General features: G+C 43.0%; 1 protein-coding gene across 1 annotated transcript in view; it reads left to right on the top strand.

Annotated features, from left to right (window-relative positions):
• Nucleotides 1-25,646, top strand: part of KIAA1210 (KIAA1210 ortholog) — an 85,002-nt gene extending 59,356 nt beyond the window's left edge. Inside the window, 7 exon segments of the mRNA XM_033201645.1 lie at nucleotides 9,442-9,639; nucleotides 12,048-12,154; nucleotides 12,681-12,790; nucleotides 16,795-19,998; nucleotides 21,001-21,164; nucleotides 23,777-23,882; nucleotides 25,386-25,646. Of these exon segments, the coding sequence (XP_033057536.1) occupies nucleotides 9,442-9,639; nucleotides 12,048-12,154; nucleotides 12,681-12,790; nucleotides 16,795-19,998; nucleotides 21,001-21,164; nucleotides 23,777-23,882; nucleotides 25,386-25,561 (4,065 nt within the window). The 3' untranslated portion in view covers nucleotides 25,562-25,646.

A 25,646-nucleotide genomic window follows, 5' to 3' on the forward strand; every position in this document is an offset into this window, starting at 1 on the left:
TCATTCCAGGTGATTTTGGTGCTGGGGGATTCCAGACCATACATTGAGAAATACTGCATAGAGTTCAGAGAGTGTATAGTTTATTTAACTCACTGGTGAGTTAAGGGAAGTCATAACATATACATATAATCTATACTCACATAACATACTCTAAACCTAACAACAGACATCCTCTTAAGACTGTTTATTTATTTATTTTTTATTATTATACTTTGAGTTCTAGGGTACATGTGCACAACGTTCAGGTTGTCTACATATGTATACATGTGCCATGTTGGGCCGGGCGCGGTGGCTCAAGCCTGTAATCCCAGCACTTTGGGAGGCCGAGACGGTGGGATCACGAGGTCAGGAGATCGAGACATCCTGCCTAACACGGTGAAACCCGTCTCTACTAAAAATACAAAAAACTAGCCGGGCGAGGTGGTGGGCTCCTTTAGTCCCGCTACTCGGGAGGCTGAGGCAGGAGAATGATGGGAACCTGGGAGGCGGAGCTTGCAGTGAGCTGAGATCCGCCACTGCACTCCAGCCCCGGCGACAGAGCGAGACTCCGTCTCAAAAAAAAAAAAAAAACCACAAACATGTGCCATGTTGGTGTGCTGCACCCATTAACTCGTCATTACATTAGGTAAATCTCCTAATGCTATCCCTCCCCCTCCCCTCTCCCCACGATAGGCCCCATGTGTGATGTTCCCCTTCCTGTTCCAAGTGATCTCATTGTTCAATTCCCACCTATGAGTGAGAACATGTGGTGTTTGGTTTTCTGTTCTTGCGATAGTTTGCTGAAAAGATGGTTTCCAGCTGCATCCATGGCCTACAAAGGACACAAACTCATCCTTTTTTATGGCTGCATAGTATTCCATGGTGTATATGTGCCACATTTTCTTCTATCTAGTCTGTCACTGATGGACATTTGGGTTGATTCCAAGTCTTTGCTATTGTGAATAGTGCTGCAATAAACATACGTGTGCATGTGTCTTTACAGCAGCATGATTTATAATCCCTTGGGTATATACCCAGTAATGGGATGGCTGGTCAAATGGTATTTCTAGTTCTAGATCCTTGAGGAATCGCCACACACCATTTTCCACAATGGTTGAACTAGTTTACAATCCCACCAACAGTGTAAAAGTGTTTCTATTTCTCCACATCCTCTCAACACCTGTTGTTTCCTGAATTTTAATGATTGCCATTCTAACCGTGTGAGATGGTATCTCATTGTGGTTTTGATTTGCATTTCTCTGATGACCAGTGATGATGAGCATTTTTCATGTGTCTGTTGGCTGTATGAATGTCTTCTTTTGAGAAGTGTCTGTTCATATCCTTTGCCCACTTTTTGATGGGGTTGTTTTTTTTTTTCTTGTAAATTTATTTGAGTTCTTTGTAGGTCTGGATATTAGCCCTTTGTCAGATGAGTAGATTGCAAAAATTTTCTCCCATTCTGTAGGTTGCCTGTTCACTCTGATGGTAGTTTCTTTTGCTGTGCAGAAGCTCTTTAGTTTAATTAGATCCATTTGTCAATTTTGGCTTTTGCTTGCCTTGCTTTTGGTGTTTTAGACATGAAGTCCTTGCCCATGCCTATGTCCTGAATGGTACTACCTAGGTTTTCTTCTAGGGTTTTTATGGTATTAGGTCTAACATTTAAGTCTCTAATCCATCTTGAATTAATCTTCGTATAAGGAGTAAGGAAAGGATCCAGTTTCAGCTTTCTACTTATGGCTAGCCAATTTCCCAGCACCATTTATTAAATAGGGAATCCTTTCCCCATTTCTTGTTTCCTCAGGTTTCAAAGATCAGATGGCTGTAGATGTGTGGTATTATTTCTGAGGATCTGTTCTGTTCCATTGGTCTATCTCTGTTTTTGGTACCAGTACCATGCTGTTTTGGTTACTGTAGCCTTGTAGTATAGTTTGAAGTCAGGTAGCGTGATGCCTCCAGCTTTGTCCTTTTGACTTAGGATTGTCTTGGCAATGCGGGCTCTTTTTTGGTTCCATATGAACTTTAAAGCTTTTTTCCAATTCTGTGAAGAAGTCATTGGTAGCTTGATGGGGATGGCATTGAATCTATAAATAACCTTGGGCAGTATGGCCATTTTCACGATATTGATTCTTCCTATCCATGAGCATGGTATGTTCTTCCATTTGTTTGTGTCCTCTTTGATTTCACTGAGCAGTGGTTTGTAGTTCCCTTGAAGAGGTCCTTTACATCCCTGTAATTGGATAAGTTGGATTCCTAGGTATTTTATTCTCTTTGAAGCTATTGTGAATGGAGTTCATTCATGATTTGGCTCTCTGTTTGTCTGTTACTGGTGTATAAGAATGCTTGTGATTTTTGCACATAATTTTGTATCCTGAGACTTTGCTGAAGTTGCTTATCAGCTTAAGGAGATTTTGGGCTGAGACCATGGGATTTTCTAAATATACAATCATGTCATCTGCAAACAGGGACAATTTGACTTCTTCTTTTCCTAACTGGATACCCTTGATTTCTTTCTCTTTCCTGATTGCCCTAGCCAGAACTTCCAACACTATGTTGAATAGGAGTGATAAGAGAGGGCATCCCTGTCTTGTGCCAGTTTTCAAAGGGAATGCTTCCAGTTTTTGCCCATTCAGTGTGATATTGCCTGTGGGTTTGTCATAAATAGCTCTTATTATTTTGAGATACATTCCATCAATACCGAATTTATTGAGAGTTTTTAGCACGAAGTCTGTTAAATTTTGTCAAAGGCCTTTTTTGCATCTGTTGAGATAATCATGTGGTTTTTGTCTTTGGTTCTGTTTATATGCTGGATTATGTTATTGATTTGCATATGTTGAACCAGCCTTGCATCCCAGGGATGAAGCCCACTTGATCATGGTGGATAAGCTTTTTGATGTGCTGCTGGATTCGGTTTGCCAGTATTTTATTGAGGATTTTGCATCGATGTTCATCAGGGATATGGTCTAAAATTCTCTTTTTTGTTGTGTCTCTGCCAGCCTTTGGTATCAGGATGATGTTGGCCTCATAAAATGAGTTAGGGAGGATTCCCTCTTTTTCTATTGATTGGTTTTCAGAAGGACTGGTACCAGCTCCTCCTTGTAACTCTGGTAGAATTCAGCTGTGAATCTGTCTGGTCCTGGACTTTTTTTGGTTGGTAGGCTATGAATTATTGCCTCAATTCAGAGCCTACTATTGGTCTATTCAGGGATTCAACTTCTTCCTGGTTTAGTCTTGGGAGAGTGTAAGTGTCCAGGAAATTATCCATTTCTTCTAGATTTTCTAGTTGATTTGCGTAGAGGATTTTAGTATTCTCTGATGGTAGTTTGTATTTCTGTGGGATTGTGGTGATATCCCCTTTATCATTTTTCATTGTCTATTTGATTCTTCTCTCTTTTCTTCTTTATTAGTCTTGCTAGCAGTCTATCATTTTGTTGATCTTTTCAAAAAACCAGCTCCTGGATTCATTGATTTTTTGGAGGTTTTTTATGTCTCTATCTCCTTCAGTTCTGCTCTGATCAAGTTATTTCTTGCCTTCTGCAACTTTTGAATGTGTTTGCTCTTGCTTCTCTAGTTCTTTTAGTTGTGATGTTAGAGTGTCAATTTTAGATCTTCCAGCTTTCTCTTGTGGGCATTTAGTGGTATAAATTTCCCTCTACACACACTTTAAGTGTGTCCCAGATATTCTGGTATTTTGTATCTTTGTTCTCATTGGTTTCAAAGAACCTTTATTTCTGCCTTCATTTCGTTCTGTACCCAGTAGTCACTCAGGAGCAGGTTGTTCAGTTTCCATACAGTTGAGTGGTTTTGAGTGAGTTTCTTCATCCTGAGTTCTAGTTGATTACACTGTGGTCTGAGACAGTTTGTTATAATTTCTGTTCTTTTACATTTGCTGAGGAGTGCTTTACTTCCAACTATGTGGTCAATTTTGGAATAAGTGTGATGTGGTGCTGAGAAGATGTATATTCTGTTGATTTGGGGTGGAGAGTTCTATAGATGTCTATTAGGTCCGCTTGGTGCAGAACTGAGTTCAATTCCTGGATATTCTTGTTTACTTTATGTCTTGTTGATCTGTCTAATATTACAGTGTGAGTTTAAAGTCTCCCATTTTTATTGTATGGGAATCTAAGTCTCTTTGTAAGTCCTCTAAGGACTTGCTTTATGAATCCGGCACTCCTGCATTGGGTGCATGTATATTTAGGATAGTTAGCTCTTCCTGATGAATTGATCCCTTTACCATTATGTAATGGCCTTCTTTGTCTACTTTGATCTTTGATGGTTTAAAGTCTGTTTTATCAGAGACTAGGATTGCAACCTTTGCTTTTTTTTGTTTTCCATTTGCTTGGTAGATCTTCCTCCATCCCTTTATTTTGAGCCTATGTATGTCTCTGCATGTGAGATGGGTCTCCTGAATACAGCAAACTGATGGGTCTTGACTCTTTATCCAATTTGCCAGTCTGTGTCTTTAATTGATGATTTAGTCCATTTATTTGAAGGCTAATATTTTATGTGTGAACTTGATCCTGTCATTATGATATTAGCTGGTTATTTTGCTCGTTAGTTGATGCAGTTTCTTCCTAGCATCGATGGACTTTACATTTTGGCATGTTTTTTGCAATGGCTGGTACCAGTTGTTCCTTTCCATGGTTAGTGCTTCCTTCAGGATTTCTTGTAGGGCAGGCCTGGTGGTGACAAAATCTCTAAGCATTTGCTTTGTCTGTAAAGGATTTTATTTCTCTTTCACATATGAAACTTAGTTTGGCTGGATATGAAATTCTGGGTTCAAAATTCTTTCTTTAAGAATGTTGAATATTGGCCCCCACTCTCTTCTGGCTTGGAGAGTTTCTGCCAAGAGATCTGCTGTTAGTCTGATGGCTTCCCTTAGTGGGTAACCCGACCTTTCTCTCTGGCTGCCCTTAACATTTTTTTCCTTCATTTCAACTTTGGTGAATCTGACAATTATGTGTCTTGGAGTTGCTCTTCTCAAGGAGTACTTTGTGTGTTCTCTGTATTTCCTGAATTTGAATGTTGGCCTGCCTTACTATGTTGGGGAAGTTCTCCTGGATGATATCCTGCAGAGTTGTTCCAACTTGGTTCCATTTTCCCTTTCACTTTCAGGCACACCATCAGACGTAGATTTGGTCTTTTCACATAATCCCATATTTATTGGGGCTTTGTTCATTTCTTTTTACTCTTTTTTCTCTACACTTCTCGTCTTGCTTCATTTCATTCATTTGATCTTCAATCACTGATACTCTTTCTTCCAGTTGATTGAGTTGGTTACTGAAGCTTGTGCATTTGTCACGTAGTTCTCGTGTCATGGTTTTCATCTCTATCAGTTCTTTTAAGGTCTTCTCTGCATTGATTATTCTAGTCATCCATTCATCCATTCTTTTTTCAAGGTTTTTAGTTTCTTTGCGTTGGGTACATAGTTCCTCCTTTAGCTCTGAGAAGTTTGATCGACTGAAGACTTCTTCTCTCAACTCGTCAAAGTCATTCTCCGTCTAGCTTTGTTCCGTTGCTGGCGATGAGTTGCGTTCCTTTGGAGGGGGAGATGCACTCTGATTTTTTGAATTTCCAGCTTTTCTGCACTACTTTTTCCCCATCTTTGTGGTTTTATCTGCCTTTGGTCTTTGGTGATGGTGACATACTGATGGGGTTTTGGTGTGGGTGTCCTTTCTGTTTGTTAGTTTTCCTTCTGACAGTCAGGACCCTCAGCTGCAGGTCTGTTGGAGTTTCCTTGAGGTCCACTCCAGACCTGTTTGCCTGGGTATCAGCAGCGGGGGCTGCAGAAGATAGAATATTGCTGAACAGCGAGTGTTGCTGTCTGATTCTTGCTCTGGAAGCTTCGTCTCAGAGGGTGTACCCAGCCAGTGAGGTGTGAGGTGTCGGTCTGCACCTAGTGGGGGATGTCTCCCAGTTAGGCTACTCAGGGGTCAGGGACCCACTTGAGCAGGCAGTCTGTCTGTTCTCAGATCTCAACCTCCATGCTGGGAGAACCACTCCTCTCTTCAAAGCTGTCAGACAGGGACATTTACATCTGCAGAGGTTTCTGCTGCTTTTTGTTTAGCTATGCTCTGTCCCCAGAGGTGGAGTCTACAGAGGGAGGCAGGCCTTATTGAGCTGCGGTGGGCTCCACCCAATTCGAGCTTCCCAGCGGCTTTGTTTAGCTACTTAAGCCTCAGCAATGGCAGGCGCCCCTCTGGCAGCCTCGCTGCCACCTTGCAGTTAGATCTCAGACTGCTGTGCTAGCAATGAGGAGGCTCCGTGGGCGTGGGACCCTGCAGGCCAGGTGTGGGATATAATCTTCTGTTGTGCCGTTTGCTAAGACCCTTGTTAAGTGCAGTATTAGGGTGGGAGTTACCCGATTTCCAGGTGCTATGTCTCCTCAGTTTCCCTCAGCTAGGAAAAGGGATTCCCTTCCCCCTTGCGCTTCCCAGGTGAGGCAGTGCCTCACCCTGCTTCAGCTCTTGCTGGTCGAGCTGCACCCGCTGACCAGCACCGACTGTCCAATATGCCCCAGTGAGATGAACTCGGTACCTCAGTTGAAAATGCAGAAATCACCCGTCTTCTGTGTTGCTCACGCTGGGAGCTGGAGGCTGGAGCTGTTCCTATTCGGCCATCTTGGGCACCCCCCTCCAGACTGTTTTAAATCACATGTCTGAGCTTGAGCTCCATAGTCAGATGAGGAGAATGCTTGATGGTTTTGCTCTTTAATTTTTAGCCCTGGTTTGAGAATGGATGTGGGTCTGTGTTTAAACTGATGTCTATAGATTCCTTAGTGAGAGTCGAGCTCACACAGGGAGATCAGTGGCTGTTATTAAGTTTGATGGACTCTTGGCTTAGGCTGTGATTGAAACAGATAAACTCTGTCCTGCACATACCCAATCTAGAAATTGCCAGATTTTTGCTGAGCGTGATTTTTCTGTTACGCTATAGAATGAGTTTCACTAAAGTAACTAAGTATCTTTAGTGTTTATACCACAAGGTTTGGGATGCCAACTGAATTGAAAGGTCTTTATATTTATTAAATATGTGTTTACTTGCCATGTGGGCATCATAAGTTGGCTTTTGTGCAAAGCAAGTTGTACGGTGTTCTTTTAGGGTTTCCAGATTCAGAGACCTCCTTGTTTTTCTCCTTCTACCTTTGGCTGGAGCTAGTGAGGCCTCAGAAAGAATAACTAAAATAATACAGGGAACAGAGGAGCTTGCTCTGATGACATCTCAGAAAAGCAACTTCTGGTGGAAGCCTTTAACGTAATCAAGTCACCAGTTCTAAAAACATGTTTTGAGCAACTACTATGTAGTGCTTGTGCAACTACTACAAGCACAGTTGGAGGTACTGTATCCCCAATACAGTAGTACATAGAACAGATAAAAACCCTTCTTCATGGAGTTTATATTGTAATGGGGGACATGGACAATAAGCAAGCTAAATAAGGAAAACGTATAGTATGTCAGACAGCGAGAAAAGTGACAGGGAGAAAAACAATGCAGGGAAGGGATACGAAGTGGCTCAACACGTTTTAAATAGATTGGCTAGGAAGACATCACTGAAAGGTGCCTTTTTTTTTTAGACAGAGTCTCTCATTTTGTTGGTCAGGCTGGAGTGCAGTGGGGTGATCTCAGCTCACTGAAAGCCCCGCCTCCCAGGTTGAAGTGATTCTCCTGTCTCAGCCTCCCGAGTAGCTGGGATTACAGGCGCCTGCCACCACACTGGCTAAGTTTTGTATTTTTTGTAGAGACAGAGTTTCACCATGTTGGCCAAGCCGATCTCAAACTCCTGACCTCAGGTGATCTGCATACCTCAGCCTCCCGAAAGTGCTGAGATTACAGACGTGAGCCCACCACATCCGGCCATGAAAAGGTGGCTTTTGAATCAAAACCTGAAGGAAGTAGGGGAGCTAGCCACATGGACATGGGGGAAGAGCATGCCCAGCAGAGGTAACAGCAGGCACAATGGCCCTAAGGGGAGAGCATGCCTGAAGTGCTTGAAGAACAGCAGACCAGCAGTGTGTCTGCAGCAGGAAATGGCTGGTAATGTGGTCAGGGATAAAAGGAAGACAGATCATGTGAGGTTAGTGGGAGCATAGATGTTATCCGCCACCCCCAAAAGACCAGAACTATGACACCACTCTGAAGTATGAAAGATGTTCAGAACAATAAAAGAAGAGCTTTTACTCTATACACTGATACCAAATTTATATTTCCAGTAGATAACATAATCTAACTAGACGATATCAGGAAGAGGCGTATATACATTCATAGATGAAAGTTGCACACAAGAAGTAAAGGAAATCTTGGTATCAATCCTACTTTTGTGTGATTGATCCCACAAAAGGCAACTGTCTTCTCCCTGAATCCAAAGCAGAATGGTCTGCAGGATTTGTCATCAGCCTGACCAATTAGCACTGTGTTAAGTCCCCATGCACTGGAATGACAGTGTCGTCTTCATAACCAAGGTAGTAGCTAAGGTTATCGTTGCATCAACATACAATGGTGGTGGGAACCATGAAGGCATGTGAAAGCTGCAAGTACCAAGGGGATCCCTGGCACTGTGCAAAACTAGCCTGAAGAGAATTTGGTGGGTAAACACAAGTGGAAATTCTGTCTACTTGCTAAATTATAATATATCGTTCGCTACTAGTATCTAGCAGAGACAGTTTACCAGCTGATCTTCAAAGGGCCTTCTGCTAACAGAAATCGAAATCTTCTTAGGAATGGAAAGAGCTCTGGGGAGGCTCTTTGCGATATTGAAAATGCTATGTCCAGAAGCCGAGGAGACTATTTTGAAGGTCCTACAGAGGAATTCACTAGGTGTCCCAGAACCAAGTTGTATGGAGATATGGAGGCCAACCATAATGAGGACGGGGTTACAGGCTCCATCACTATCCACTGGAAGTTGGAGCATTCAGTTCCCGAGGGTCCTCCATCAGTCTGCACGCCTGAATTGTCAATATAAATAAAAGGTAGTGTGCTGTCTATGAAATGCACCTTGCAGACAGGCCCTCTTCCAACCTAATTTCCTCCCTCCACCCAACCCTCCAATATAGAAATCCCAGAGCTCTGCTGGGTTTCACTGATAACTGATTGTGCCTCTCACCCCAGCCAGATGTCCTGTTGATAAGAAGGGATCTAGGACAAGAGAACAGGCCATCTCTCTGACTTTGCAAACTCAATTAAGTGGTTGTATTCCCATCCCGAGGACAATGGGGTGCCCCTGAAAGCTTTCTAAGCAGAGGAGTAACCCAACTTCTTCCTGTTTCTTGTTTTCATCTGCAAGGAAACCAGCAAAATTATGGAGCTTACCTCTAATGAATAAGCCTATTGACAGGAAATGTAAGAAAAGGGGACAGTAGTTCATGAAGGATTTCTTCTTTAGGAATTCTTCAGCCAGAAGAATATCCAACTTTTGAGACCAGTAACAGCATACGGATTGACTCGTCTATTTTCTCTCACCTTCTCCAGAGCTTCTCTGAGTTATCATCCGGACCTGATTGCTCACAGTCCTTGACTGCATTTGCCACGCTTGCCTCTACCAGCAGCACCCAGCTGCCCATTGGTTTCAGCACCCCAGCCACCACTGAGGGCTGTTTGGATTCTTCAGCTGCTCGCCACAAGATGACTTTAAATCCCCACAAGCAAAAGAAGAACCTTCAAGTGATTGTAAGTCCTTCAAGAGACAGGGCACTAAACTCTTGTATAAGAAAAGATGAGTTCCAACCTTTGCAAACTACTACTAGGGAAATAGTATGGTGTAGGAGACTCATGCCCTAAGTAAGCTTGGCAAAGTCAAGGATGCTGTCCTGAGCTTGACACCCCCAGAAGGGTGAGCAAGCTTGCATCTATTGGGTGTGGTTTCCTATCCATGTGGAACTTATATTAGAAGGGACTAAAAGGAAGCAGAAACAGTGAATGATTAAACCCCCATAAACAGCTTCTTGGGTTAACATCTGGGAGTTCACTCAGCCCTATTTGTAGAGAATATTCAACCCTAGCCCAGATCAGGATTCTTTCAGTTATTAATCAGATGAGATTCATGAGTTACAAATTGCAGCACTATTCCACTTATTTGGAGGTCAAGCTTTCAGCAACCCTAAACATCCAGAACTTAGTTGTTAACCCATTCAAAGATCTCCAAATAGATGCCACATGACTTTCTAGGAAGCAGATCTACTGTGCTAAAACATGGCCACAGATCAGACTCAGACCTGACAGCAAAGAGAAGTGACAGCTGATAGCAGAGAGAACAACAGAAATAATCTGGGGCCCTTTAATATAGGCGCTCAAGAACCTTGCCCACCTCAATATGTCCTTCAGGGTCACACTGTATCATAGTCCAATGTAATAGATCATTTCATTATTTGTCCAAGTCATCTAGAAAAAGTAGATAATTTTCTGTGATCCCCGTTTAAAAAGATAGAGAAATAATGCTTTTGGAAAGGCTTTTAGTAAAAGTTAAGGATTAGGTGCAGGTGTAATGGCTCATGCTTGTAATCCCAGCACTTTGGGAGGCCGAGGTGGGCGGATCACCTGAGGTTGGGAGTGCGAGACCAGCCTGACCAACATGGAGAAACCCCATCTCTACTAAAAATACAAAATTAGCCAGGTGTGGTGGCGCATGCCTATAATCCCAGCTACTCAGGAGGCTGAGGCAGGAGAATCGCTTCAACCCGGGAGGCGGAGGTTGTGGTGAGCCAAGACCACGCCATTGCACTATAGCCTGAACAACAAGAGCGAAACTCCGTTTTTGTTTTTGTTTTTAAAGTTAAGGATTAAAAAATGTCAGTGTTTAGTGTTTAAAAGGATGTGTCAGTTGGCTACAAAACTCACTTTGATAGAAAACTGAATTTGCCAGTAATTCTGGGCTGAAGGGAAGAGACTGTAAATCAGAGGTGAAGAGACTAAAAGATTGTATAGTATAAACATTTTACAGGGAAGGGCGTTAAAGCACAAATAATTCAGATACTTACCCAAGTCAAACACCCAGGTGGTGGCAGAGCTAGGGCCAGAATCCAGTCTTCTGACTTCCAGCTCAGCACTTTTTTCATCCTACCATCTTGCCTCTAGCTTAGGCATCTCAATTTCACTTTAGGTTGTAGACAAAATACAAGTTGAAAGAACAGGTGGAGGAGCAGAGGGGCAGAGGGAAGCCCTCTGGTGGCCTTGAGAGTACCTTCTTAGTTTGGTGTCAAAGAAGGGGTGACCAATTATGAGGTGCCAAACCCTATACATGCATTATGCCCTGAATACCTCATGACAAACCTGGGAGATGGGGAAGGTTGGCTGAGGGAAGCAGTATGACCCTTCTAACTTTCTTCTTTCTGTATAGCCTAGTTGAGAAAAAGCCTGGGCATTACCCTCTGATAAGGCCAGAACATCTACTTCTTCCCTATGACTCTCTCCCTGTCATGTGGATAAATATAAAAAAGATCCAGGATCATTTATGACACAGGGACTACTACCACTTTCTCCCTGCTCTGTAATTTCTTAGATCTGCAAGTCCCACAGGAGGTTTCTCCTGGTCTCTTATTTTTCGATGTAGACACAGTGATTCAGAGAATAACTTGCCCAAGGTCACGCAGCAAGTAAATGATGAAGAGATTTTGAATCTAGCCCAATCTGGCCACATTTTCTCAAAAATAAATTATTATGAGCTGTGTCTGTTTGCACAGGTACTTTGAGTGGGAGTGTAAAGAGTTGTATGTTTGTCTTTACATGTATGACATAAAGGCTTACACTAAGCAAATTCCGGACACTGTTCAGTGCAGTGCTACACTGACATTTCCAGAGCTGTATTGTAATCATCAGAAAACTTTGTTTATACTAAACCAAATTCAGCCCATCCAGTGTAAGGGCTGAACCTTTCAGCTTTTTCTCCTTTCCCTCCCAACAAAACCCCAATTCTTTTTCTTCTTTTGATCTGGAAAGAGATAATTCATGCTTTCATTAAATTCCCTGAAAAGAAGCCAAAAAGGATTTGAATTTAGCTCACAGGTCTGGTGAAGCAAATCTGAGAATCCCAATATGGCCGAGGGCATGATTGTTGTCAGGCCCAACGACCCCATTTTCAGATTCGTGACTTTCCAGTGTGGTTCAGTCATTTCCAGGGTATTTTAGAGAGATCCCTGCAGTATGTCACTCAGACATTAGAAACTCCAAACCTGGATGAACCACTTCCAATAGGTAAAATGATCCCCAAGGATCTCTTGGTGGAAACAATTCCATTAAGAAATCCCTGGGCCGGGCGCGGTGGCTCAAGCCTGTAATCCCAGCACTTTGGGAGGCCGAGACGGGCGGATCACGAGGTCAGGAGATCGACACCATCCTGGCTAACATGGTGAACCCCGTCTCTACTAAAAAAAATACAAAAACTAGCCGGCGAGGTGGCGGGCGCCTGTAGTCCCAGCTACTCGGGAGGCTGAGGCAGGAGAATGGCCTAAACCCGGGAGGCGGAGCTTGCAGTGAGCTGAGATCCGGCCACTGCACTCCAGCCTGGGCAACAGAGCGAGACTCCGTCTCAAAAAAAAAAAAAAAAAAAAAAGAAATCCCTGGAAATATCTCCATTGAAATAACGTCCATCTTTAACGGTATTGTTACATGCCCAGCATCAAGAACTATTTTTCCTGATGCTTTTTCTTTGGCAACCATGCAGGAGTGGTTGGAAAGCATTCAGTAGGATTCAAGCTCTTTCTTTTCCTATTTCAGGTGGAACCAAAGCAGGAGGAGCCAAACCTTCCATTGGTTTCTGAAGAAGAAAAGAGTACAACCAAACCAAAAGAAACCAACCAAAAGAAGCTGGGAATGGACAGTGCAGGTTAGCATATCTTCACCCTCACTCAGAAACATGTATGACAGACTTCATTGCACAGTGCTACGTTGATAGGAGCTGTACCCAAGAATTACCAAGACTGCTGCCCTTGGTCTTCAGAGAGCTTTCAATTTTATATGCAGAAAATGTGGTCCAGGCTTCTCCATCTAAACTGCCAAAGTAATACAATTGCCACTTGTGTGTGGTTCAGGTAAAGGATCATACCTGGATTCTTATTTTATCTAAATGAATTTCCAACAAGAGAGGTATTTTGTTTGTGAATTTGTTTCATCCTCTCTGAGGCTAACGTACATGCTGAGTTCCTCAGTGAGCCCAGATACGGGAGGACAGTCACTGATTTCCCTTCAGCATTCTTCCTCAGCAAAAGAACCAGAAAGGAATAACATAATTGGCCAAAAAATCATTTTTTAAAAGTTGCCTTTCTCTTCCTGTAGAGAGAAAATGACTTTCTTAATAATGATACTATTGCCCACATCCATGGACAAAGAGGGGTTATGCAGCTGCAGACAGATGTCCTTGGCAGCCAACACCTATCAAATCCCCAAACAACAAATATCACCAGAGTGAAAATCTCTCTGTGTGTTTATGCGTGTGGATATGTTGATGTTAGCTCCAGCTGATGGCAAGCTGATTTCAAGTAATATTTGATAAAAAATCCAGTTCCTCAAATTAAGTTGAACAGTTATGTTACATTTTTGCCACAAAGGATTTCACATGTGGGTTCAAAGACAGGATATTCCTAAACACATTTTCCCATGAAAACTAAGAAAACCACAAAACTCTCCAGAAAAAAAAAAAAAAAGAAAAAGGAAGATTAAATGAGTACTTTTAAAAAAAATCTTTTTGAGCTTTATTTTTATTTATGTATTTACTTATTTTTTTGAGACGGAGTCTCACTCTGTCACCCAAGCTGGAGTGCAGTGGCGCGATCTCAGCTCACTGCAACCTCCGCCTCCCTGGTTCAAGCAATTCTCCTGACTCAGCCTCCCTAGTAGCTGGGACTACAGGCACCCATCACCACACCTGGCTAATTTTTTTGTATGTTTAGTAGAGACGGGGTTTCACCGTGTTAGCCAGGATGATCTCGATCTCCTGACCTCGTGATCCACCCGCCTCGGCCTCCCAAAGTGTTGTGATTACAGGCGTGAGCCACTGCACCCAGCCTTTGAGCTTTATTTTTTAATGGTTGTCTCTTCTACACACAGAGGATAGAACTGAGTCAGTATCCATGGGGGCAGATACTTTAGTTGATTTTCCATATCATGGAAGTTGTTTGGAGCACAGTCAGCTATTCTCAGCGCTATATGCTGGATATGAAACTACTAGATGGAGCTAGGGATGCAGCAGATAGTGAGGGAAGAAAGGCAGCGAGGGGCCCTTCCATCTGGGGATCAAAGAGAGTTCCTTAGAACTAGAAGAAAGCAGAGGAGTAATCTGTACGACTACTACCTTGTGCTTGACCTGAAGCCTGTGGACCAATGCAATTGTTAAGGCATTCCAAGAATTTCTTTGCATGTATATTACATATGATTGGTTTAAAAAATGTTTTTATTTCAATAGCTTTGGGGGTACAAGTGGTTTTTGGTTACATGGATAAATTGTATAGTGGTGAAGTCTAGGATTTTAGTGCACCTGTCACTCGAGTAATGTACATTGCATACATTATGTAGTTTTTCATCCCTCACCCCCTCCTACCCTTCCCACTTTCTGAGTCTCCAGTGTCCATTATACCATTCTGTATGCCTTTGCATACCCATAGCTTAGCTCCCACTTATAAGGGAGAACGTGTGGTATTTGGTTTTCAATTCCGGGGTTACTTCACTTAGAATATTGGCCTCCAGTTTCATCCAAGTTGCTACAAAAGACATTATTTCATTCTTTGTTATGCCTGAGTAGTATCACATTTTCTTTAGTTGATTTTCCATATCATGGAAGTGGTTTGGAGTGCAGTCAGCTATCTCAGCGCCGTATGCTGGGTATGAAACCACTAGATGGAGCTAGGGATGCAGCAGATAGTGAGGAAAGAAAGGCAGCGAGGGGCCCTTCCATCTGGGAATCAAAGTGAGTTCCTTAGAAAAGTGCCGGGCGCGGTGGCTCAAGCCTGTAATCCCAGCACTTTGGGAGGCCGAGACGGGCGGATCACGAGGTCAGGATGATCGAAACCATCCTGGCTAACATGGTGAAACCCCGTCTCTACTAAAAAAAAAAAAAAATATGAAAAACTAGCCGGGCGAGGTGGCAGGCGCCTGTAGTCCCAGCTACTTGGGAGGTTGAGGCAGGAGAATGGCGTGAACCCGGGAGGCGGAGCTTGCAGTGAGCTGAGATCGCGCCACTGCACTCCAGCCTGGGCGACAGAGCAAGACTCTGTCTCAAAAAAAAAAAAAAAAAAAGTACCAGAAGAAAGGAGAGGAGTAATCTGTACAACTACTACCTTGTGCTTGACATTTTCTTTATCTACTCATAGGATGATGGGCACTTAGGTTGATTCCATATCCTTGCAATTGTGAATTGTGCTTCAATAAACATATGTGTGCAGGTGTCTTTTTGATATAATGACTTCTTTTCCTTTGGGTGGATACTCAGTAGTGGGATTACTGGATTGAATCATAGATCTATTTTTAGTTATTTGGGAAATTTCCATACTGTTTTCCATAGAGTTTGCACTAATTGACATTCCCACCAGCAGTGTGTAAGTATTCTCTTTTTATCACATTCATCCCACCATCTATTGTTTTTTGACTTTTTCATAATGGCCATTCTGGCTGAGGTAAGATGATATCGCATTGTGTTTCAATTGCATTTCCCTCGTGATTAGTGATATTGAGCATTTTTCATATGTTTGTTGTCCATTTGTATATCTTCTTTTGAGAACTGTTTATTCATGTCCTTTGCCCACTTTTTATTGGATTATTATAGTTTATTGTCACCTGGCTTCACTCTTTCTGTTAAGTTCCTGTGCTGCTTCTTGGAAAAAGCTCACAGCATGAATATCTACATACTATTTTGTCTTTCCAAGTGGGAGAGACATCCTAACAATGTCTCCAATCTGCATCTTGGGAATAAAAACAAGTAGGATTGTTTTAATATGAGGGTAGAAAAAAAGAAGAAAAGGGGGCCATAATCTTGCCTCTCAGATAACTCCTATTGACCCCTTCTTAAAAGCAAAGCAATATGGCCGAGCACGGTGGCTCATGCCTGTAATCCCAGCACATTGGGAGGCTGAGGCAGGCGGGTCACAATGTCAGGGGTTTGAGACCAGCCTGATCAACATAGTGAAGCCCCATCTCTACTAAAAACACAAAAGTTATCCAGACGTGGTGTCATGTGTCTGTAATCCCAGCTACTCAGGAGCCTGAGGCAGGAGAATTGCTTGAACCTGAGAGTCAGAGGTTGCAGTGAGCCGAGATCGTGCCATTGCAGCCTGGTATGAGGTATGAATTCAAAGTGTGAAATTTGTCTTTTGGGTAGAGTGTGAAATAGAACCATAATTAATTTTTCAATTTCACTCCAGCCTGGGTGACAGAACGAGATTCCATCTAAAAAAAAAAAAAAAAAAAAAGCAATACATGCACATGATATGAATTTCAAGTAGTTCAGATAAATATTATGTAGAAAATAGAAATGCTAATTAGAAAGTAAAAAATTCCATTCCTCCTTCCCTAGTCAGTTTCCCCAAAGGTAGTCATTGTTACAGGTTCAAAATTTGCCTTCTGATGTGTCTCACACTGAATGGTGGACCAGACTATTGGTAAAAAGGTGATAAGCCAACCCTGGAATCAGTTTCTAGAACTAGGATTTCTCTTTGGCTTAAAAATGTCCAACTGCAGAAACCTAATAGTGACCAAATTGCCCTCTGTCTTCCGAATAGCTACTTCCTCATACTAGGAAATTCAGTAGCAAATAGGTACCACTGGGCCAGGGCACAGTATTCTTATTTTAGGAAGTCAAAGTCACATGCATTTCTCCTTTCCTTATTCTGTTTGGTGCAGATTCCTCAAGCCAGGAACAGAACAACAAAACTGAGATGTATGATAAGAAGGCAACAGACCAGGCTCCAAACACTGATGCTTCTGGGAGTCAGAGCTATCCAATGTCAGCAGCATATGGAAGAAGACAGAGAAGAAAAGGAGCAAGTATTTCAGGATTGAGTGAGTGTGAATTCAAAGGAAGAAGCCTTAAACAATCCAGTGAAGGGTATGGCCTGGGCGATAGAGCTGGGTCTTCGCCTACCAATAAGACTGCCAGGAATGTCCCTTTCTCGCACTTGTCCTTGGAGAAGGACAACATGGAGCAGCCTACAACTCCACAACCAGAAACCACTACCCCTCAGGGGTTGCTTTCAGATAAAGATGACATGGGAAGGAGAAATGATGGCATAGATTTCGGATCCAGAAAAGAATCAGCAGCACAGCCCATACCTGAAAACATGGACAATTCCATGGTCAGTGATCCACAACCATACCATGAAGATGTGGCTTCTGGAGCTGAGAAGACAGAAGCCAGAGCTTCTCTTTCACTGATGGTGGAAAGTCTTTCTACAACCCAAGAGGAAGCCATTCTCTCAGTAGCAGCAGAGGCTCAGGTGTCTATGACTCCTTCTCATATCCAGTTAGAAGATAAAGAAGCTTTCAGCTTTGTTTCATCAAAGGCCCAATCCAAAATGGAGTCAGCCCAGGATGTTCAAACTATCTGCAAAGAAAAGCCTTCTGGAAATGTTCACCAGGCCTTTACAGCACGTGTTTTGGGTATGACAAGTACTACAGCCAAAGGAGATGTTTATGCCAAGACTCTGCCTCCCAGAAACCTTTTTCAGTCCTCAAGGAAGCCTGATGCTGAAGAAGTCTCCTCAGATTCAGAGAATATTCTTGAGGAGGGGGATGGTTCTGAAGAACTGGCTCATGGTCACTCTTCCCAGTCCCTGGGGAAGTTTGAAGATAAACAAGAAGTCTTCTCAGAATCAAAAAGTTTTGTTGAGGACTTGAGCAGCTCTGAGGAGGAGCTGGACCCCAGATGCCCCTCCCAGGCTTTAGAAGAGCCTGAAGATAAAGAAGTCTTCACAGAATCAAGCAGTTATGTTGAAAAGTACAACAGTTCTGAGGATTGCAGCAGCTCAGAGGAAGACCTGCCTCTCAGACACCTTGCTCAGGCCTTGGGAAAGCCCAAAGATCAACAAGAAGTCTCCTCTGCTTCAAATAATACTCCTGAAGAGCAGAATGCTTCTACACAGCAGCAGCCTTCCAGATGCCCTTCTCAGCCCATTATGAGTCCTACTGTTCAGCAACAAGTCCCCACCAGTTCAGTGGGCACTTCTGTAAAACAGAGTGGTTCTATGGAGCCAATCCCTCCAAGACACCCTTTCCAGCCATGGGTGAACCCTAAAGTGGAGCAAGAAGTTTCCTCATCTCCAAAGAGCATGGCTGTTGAAGACAGCATTTCTATGAAGCTGCTGCCTCCTAAACTTCTTTGCCAGCCCTTGATGAATCCTAAAGTTCAACAAGACATGTTCTCAGGTTCAGAGGACGTTGCTGTTGAGAGAGTCATTTCTGTGGAGCCACTGCTCCCCAGATATTCTCCTCAGTCCTTGACAGATCCTCAAATCCAGCAAATCTCAGAAAGCACAGCTGTTGAGGAAGGCACTTATGTGGAGTCGCTGCCTCCCAGATGCCTTTCCCAGCCCTCAGAGAGGCCTAAGTTCCTAGACTCAATGACTACTTCTGCAGAATGCAGCAGTCCTGTGGCACCAACACCTTCCAAATACACTTCCCAGCCATGGGTGACCCCTAAATTTGAGGAACTGTATCAACTCTCTGCACAGCCAGAAAGCACTACTATTGAAGAGGACATTTCTAAGGAGCAGCTGCTTCCCAGATATCTTTCCTGGTTTACCGTGGGAAATAAAGTCCAGCAACTGTCCTCAAATTTCGAGAGGGCTGCTGTTGAGGCAGGCATTTCTGGGAGCCCATTGCCTCCCCAATATGCTACCCAGTTCTTAAAGAGGTCTAAAGTTCAGGAAATGACCTCACGTCTAGAGAAAATGGCTGTTGAAGGCATTTCTAAGAAATCACGAATTCCCAGGCGTCCAACCCAGTCATTTGTGAAATTTATGGCCCAGCAAATCTTTTCAGAGAGCTCTGCTCTTAAGAGGGGCAGTGAAGTGGCACCTCTGCCTCCCAATCTTCCTTCCAAATTTTTGTCGAAGTCTAAAATCAAGCACCAAGTTTTCTCAGATTCAGGGAGTGCTAATCCTAAGGGAGGCATTTCTTCAAAGATGCTACCTATGAAGCACCCTTTACAGCCCTTGGGGAGGCCTGAAGACCCACAGAAAGTTTTCTCATATGCAGAGAGAGCTCCTGGGAAGTGCAGCAGTTTTAAAGAGCAGCTGTCTCCCAGACAGCTTTCCCAGGGCTTGAGGAAACCTGAGTATGAGCAAAAAGTCTCCTTTGTTTCTGCCAGCTCTCCTAAAGAGTGGAGGAATTCTAAAAAGCAGCTGCCTCCCAAACATTCTTCCCAAGCCTTAGATAGGTCTAAATTCCAGCCACAGATGTCATCAAAGGGCCCAGCGAATGTACCTGTAAAGCAGAGCAGCGGTGAGAAGCACCTGCCTCCAAGTAGCCCTTTCCAGCAACAGGTTCATTCAAGTTCTGTGAATGCTGCTGCTAGGCGATCTATTTTTGAGAGCAATTCTGACAACTGGTTCCTACGAAGAGATCAAGCTTTTGCAAAGAAAACCAATAAATTCAGCCAAGGTTCCAAACACCCCATAAAGAGCATCACGGCCCCTGTTACCAAACCTGGGAAGCTCACCACTGCCTCTGCCGGGCAAACATCCACTTCTGGGGGCATTTGCTCTAACAAAGAAGATCTTGAGAGTGGTGATGATAATAATAACGAGCATGCAAACCTATCCAACCAGGATGATGTTGAAAAGCTTTTTGGAGTTCGACTGAAAAGAGCCCCTTCCTCACAGAAGTATAAGAGTGAGAAACAAGATAACTTCAACCAGCTTGCTTCAGTGCTCTCGGGCCCAATTTCATCCTCTGTAGGCAGGGGGCATAAAATCACAACAAGCACTTCCCAGGGGCTCCTGGATGCTGCAGGAAACCTCACCAAAATATCTAACGTTGCAGAGAAGCAACAGAGCAGGCCCAAATCTGAAAGCATGGCCAAGAAGCAACCTGCTTGCAAGATCCCAGGTAAGGCTTTTATCTCTCCAGATGGCAAGTAGCTATCAAGTGGAAAGAAAAACTGGAAAGCAAAGCCTTGAATGGGCATTAAAGTCTATTCTAGCCTTGCTTACCGAATTGTGGCTTTGACAGGGCTGGCTTATGGGTTTGGGAGCAAAATAGTGCCCCATTCTAGATTTAATAGATTTGGAGGTAGTTAATTTTGAGTCTTCCCTTTCCCAATAGGGTCCCCCTCTGGACATCCATCTACATTCCACAGTAGACACATGACCATCTCCCTATTCCCTCTTCTTCACCCTCTGCACACCTTACATTTGGATGGAATTTTATGCTTTTCTCAAAATACGTTTACATGCATTAAGCCCCTCCCTAACACCATGTGGATTTTTAAAGCCAACTCATTAGTAGAACATTATATTCAGTCTCTCAGCCTGAAATCTTAATTTGCCATAAATGTCCCTTCGCTCACCTGAAATATCTAAGAATTTAGAGCTAGGCGATCTTTTGTGTACTAATGTTTCCCAAAACCTTTGGATCTTCACACTCCATCCTTGGGAAAGTCTTTTATATTCCTGTAACCACACTTATGTAACCACACACTTGTACGAGGGACTATGAAGTAACAGATACTCTTAAGATTTTTCTAGGAGTTAGAGGAATGGCATCAATGGCCTGAGCCTCTGGCATCCTTGGATTTTCCCAGCCCACCCCTGGCAAGCGTTATCCTTACCCTGATTTGCAGATGGGACGAGGGATGGACAAAGGAAGGGTCCAGTAAAGGGACAGGATGCCCACTTTTAAGTACAGCTCCTTTACTACCCAAGGAATTCCTGCCTTGCCAAGTTGTAGGGAGGGCCCAAAAAGGGGGGGCTTCTCTGGTTGATATCTGTTTATTTTCCTTTGGCAATTAACAAGGATCCCATTTGGGATATTATTGTGGGTAAAGCCCCAGCCAGGCTCAAGACCCTGCGTGCCTTGCTTCAGTTCTAACTCCTTTCATTTCTTTCTCAGGAAAGCCTGATGGTCAACAGTCAGATTATGCTGTCTCAGAGCCAGTTTGGATAACTATGGCAAAGCAGAAGCAGAGGAGTTTCAAGGCCCATATTCCTATGAAAGAGCTGAAAACTAAGAGCAGAGCTGGAGCCAATGCTGAGCCTAAGGAGCCTAAATATGGGGTAGGACCTGGGGTAGCCAAGAAAACACTCCAAAAGGTTGCTGGAATCACTGATTAGGCTTCTATTGGGAACTTTGCGGACATGCAGCACCCCCTCTCTTTGGGAGCATTAATCAAGGCAGAAGGAGTCTTTAGGGAAAGACTTGCTTTGCATTTATACAAATGTGCCCTGCTTTTATGCTCTTAAAGGGTTTGTGCAGGCCAGGTGCGGTGGCTCATGCTTATAATCCCAGCACTCTGGGAGGCCAAGGTAGGTGGATTCCTTGAGCTCAGGAGTTCAAGACCAGCTTGAGCAACATGCTGAAACTCCATCTTTACTAAAAATACAAAAACATAGCTGGGTGTGGTGGCATGCACTGACATTCCCAGCTACTGAGGTGGGAGGCTGAGGTGGGAGGATCGCTTGAGTCCAGGCATGGAGGCTGTAGTGAGTCAAGATCACGCCACTACACTCTAGCCTGGGTGACAGAGTGAGACCCTTTCTCAAAAGTGCATGTGCGTGTGGGGGGGTGTTGTGTAAAGTCATGAATATAGAGAGAATCTACAAAATAAATTCTGCCCTCAATATTCTAAAGCAAGGTTCCACAAAATTGGTTGAGAAATAAGGAGTAAGTCATTTTATTTAATTTTTTATTTTTTATTTCCATAAAAAAAGAAATGTTTTATTTCCCTAAAAAAAAAAGGTTTGGGGGGAACAGGTGGTATTTGTTTACATGAGTAAGTTATTTGATGGTGATTTGTGAGATTTTGGTGCACTGTAACCCAATTCATAGTATTTTATCCCTCACCGCCTTCTCACCCTTTCCTTCAGAGTCCCCAAAGTCCATTGTAACATTCTTATGCCTTTGCATCCTCATAGCTTAAAAAAATACCTAAAGGTAATAACTGGGGTAAGAGTTGAGTGATTACCTTTACAGATATTTTATGCCTATCTATCTATCTATCTATCTACATGTTTATAAATGGAATCAAACTATAAATACTGTTTTTTTTTTCATTTAACATTTTATTTCTGGGCATTTTTCCGTATCAGTACAAAACAAGTTCCCTTTCTGTGTTTGATGTTTGGATTTCTACATATTGATTTGGTTTGGTGTGGCACCTACCTGTAAGTTATAAAATGTGATGTGGTAAACTAGGCTAACTACCACATGTGGATAAGAGCTGATGGGATGATGCCTTTCTCCTCTTATCAAACCTGCAGAAAACTGACTCAAGGAAACATACCAGATTCACATATCAAGAGATATGTCTAAGCTGCTATACTTTTAAGTGCTTACTAAATTTGTTGAAGGACCATGCGAGGACCTGTGTAACTCTTTGCTTTAAAGGTCTTTTCTTTTTCATCGTTAGTATTTACACGGGGGCAGGATCACACAGGGGTAAAGTCCACCTTTATTTTTTTTTTTTTTTGAGACGGAGTCTCGCTCTGTCACCCAGGCTGGAGTGCAGTGGCCGGATCTCGGCTCACTGCAAGCTCCGCCTCCCGGGTTTACGCCATTCTCCTGCCTCAGCCTCCCGAGTAGCTGGGACTACAGGCGCCCGCCATCTCGCCCGGCTAATTTTTTGTATTTTTTTAGTAGAGACGGGGTTTCACCGTGTTAGCCAGGATGGTCTCGATCTCCTGACCTCGTGATCCACCCGTCTCGGCCTCCCAAAGTGCTGGGATTACAGGCTTGAGCCACCGCGCCCGGCCAAGTCCACCTTTATTAAAGCCTCTTTTTTTTTTTTTTTTTTTTGAGACAGGTTCTCATTCTGTCGTCCTGGCTGGAGTGCAGTGGCGCAATCACAGCTTACTGCAGTGTCAACCTCCCAGGCTCAATTATCCTTCCCCTTCATCCCCGCCATAGTAGCTGCGACTATAGGCACTATAGTTGTGTGCCACCATGCCCAGCTAATTTTTAATTTTTTTGTAAAGATGGGTCTCACTATGTTGCCCAGGCTGGTCTTGAACTCCTGGGCTCAAGTGATCCTCCTGCCTGAGCCTCACAAAGTGTTGGGATTATAGGCCACTGCTCTCAGCCTGATTAAAGCTTTTGTCAGGAGGGATACATTAGTGTATATAAACTCACTAATTTAGAACAATTATGAAGAGGTTAATTTGAAAAGAATAAACTGCAGAATTTTGGAAAGACCTACAGGTATATTACTTTCTAATGTGAGAAATGCTTCAAGTCATATGTCAGCTAGTTTTGAAAAGTAGAAATCTTATGGAACTCACTTGAATGAATTGATCAGATTTGTTTGCAACTACCATGTTCTGTTAGCTTGCTGTTAAGTGTTGGTAAAGTGCTAAGGAAAAGGTTGTTCTCAAGTTAAATAATTCTCTTGTTAACCTGCTTTCACTATTTGTAAAATTAGACAGCTCTTTCTTTCTGGTCTGAACAGTGGTAAACTTGAGCCAGCTTAGGTTTTGTGAACCTAAATTTTAAGCCAAAAGTCTCAATGCTATTTCTCTCCTTATCTATCTATATATCTCTAATCTTTCCTTTTGGATACTGTTAAACTCATAGTACCCAGGACAGGGCTTCCACTCTATGGTTCTCTGAATAAGCAATCTGCCATTTTAATGTCAGAATTTACAAGCTTTCTGTTTTCATTTTTGTATTAAAGGGAGCTGGCCCTGAAAATGAAAACCAACCTAAAAAGATTTTCACTTCCAGTGTCCATAAACAGGAGAAGAGAGCACAGATGAAGCCACCTAAGCCTACAAAATCAGGTAAAAGCATACATCCTGACCTCTTGGAAAACAGCCCTGGCAAAATGTAGTGAAACTTTTGCAATTTCAAGCTCAGGTAATACTTGTCTCTTACCTCCCAAGTCAGCTTAATGATTTCTCGTGTGGCTCTTTAATTAGATACAGCTTATTTTAGAAAAATCTAATTATTTTGACTAATATAAGTCCAGTATATAACTTTCAGAGGGTCTTCCAGTCTTTTGCCTCATCAAAGAAGCTGTCTAGGCACAAAACTGTGGTCATTCACTGAAACATCCTTCTGGTTGGGTATGCAAGAGGAAAGTACCAAGTCACTTTCCAGTTCATAGCAAAGAGGTGTTTTCTCACTTTCTACATCTCCAATGAAACTGTTGAAAATAATTCACTCTAAAGGCCCAATGATATTCAATTGTTTTTAATTATTTAGAAGGCTTGTTTAAGCCTCTCTGTATTCTGAGCAGGGATGTGTAAGTGGTGAGGAAATGTTGACAGCTGAGAGGAATACTCTACTGGGATATAACAAAATGTGATCTCACCAGAAAGAGTTGTGTGCTAGAGAGAATTTTTTCAGCAGGAGCAGGGGAGTGGAGGATGGATTTATGTTGAACCATCTTTGTCCTCTCCCTTAATCCCACTCATGAAGAAATTAGACCAGGAATTCAGGAACCCATTTTCTGGCCATGAAATAGCAGCAGTTGACTTGCTCACAGCTTTTAATGGCCTCATGGGCACTATACTCCTATCAAGTGAATCACAACTGTCACTGTGCATCAGAATCACCTGGTGAGTTTTTAAAAAAATTACAGATGGTCCTGGCTCCATCCTTAGAGATTCTAATTCATTTGCTTCAGGAAACAGCACGGGCATTGGCGTTTTTAAAAGAGCCCTAGGTGATTCTAATGTGTAGCCAGGATTGAGAACCACTGGTTGAGTCTAAGTCACTAAGTCAATTGACGATAAGCAGGATGAGGGAGGGAGTGGAATTAGGAGTAGGGAGGTAGTCCGCTTGGCTGGGGTAGTTGGGTTGGTGCAATATTATTTACCATCAACTTTTACTGGGTGCATCTATTGAGTCATCAATCAATTCATTTCACATGAAATCATGGATTGGCAAACACAAATAACATTACCTTATTTGAAATTTTAGAAACTAAGCAGATACAATATGTTTCCCTCTGGTCTCAGTTCAAAGATGTAAGACAATCCAGTAATAACCACCCAAAGATTGGCAGTTATAGGCATAGGTATTACCTCCCAGGCCTTCCCATGCCCAGGGCCCTGTGGCCATAGCCATGTTGATTTTACACCTTTGACATATCACACATGGCATCACACAGGCCCTAACTTTTAGAAGTCTGGCACCAAAGGGAGAAGGGTTTAGAAAGCACTAGAGCAGGGGGATCAGAGGAAGCCTGAAAAGAGGAAACATTTTGGCATTCCATAAACAACATACCCCAATATCTCTGGGATTCCTTATTGCTTGTGTGTTATTTGCTGTGGTTCCAGTTGGATTTGAAGCTCAGAAGATACTGCAAGTGCCTGCCATGGGAAAAGAAACCAAACGATCTTCAATTCTCCCAGCCAAGTTCCAGAAGCCAGTTGAGCCAGTTGAGCCTGTCTGGTTTTCCCTGGCCAGGAAGAAAGCCAAAGCATGGAGCTACATGGCAGAGATGATGCAATAAAGAGCTCTTGTGTGAAGCATCAGCATTTTTTAAAAAATTTTTTATTTTTTTGAGATGGAGTCTCGCTGTGTTACCCAGACTGGAA

This window comes from Trachypithecus francoisi, unplaced genomic scaffold (assembly GCF_009764315.1).
Source record: "Trachypithecus francoisi isolate TF-2019V2 unplaced genomic scaffold, Tfra_2.0 Lachesis_group6, whole genome shotgun sequence".
Classification (NCBI taxonomy): domain Eukaryota; kingdom Metazoa; phylum Chordata; class Mammalia; order Primates; family Cercopithecidae; genus Trachypithecus; species Trachypithecus francoisi.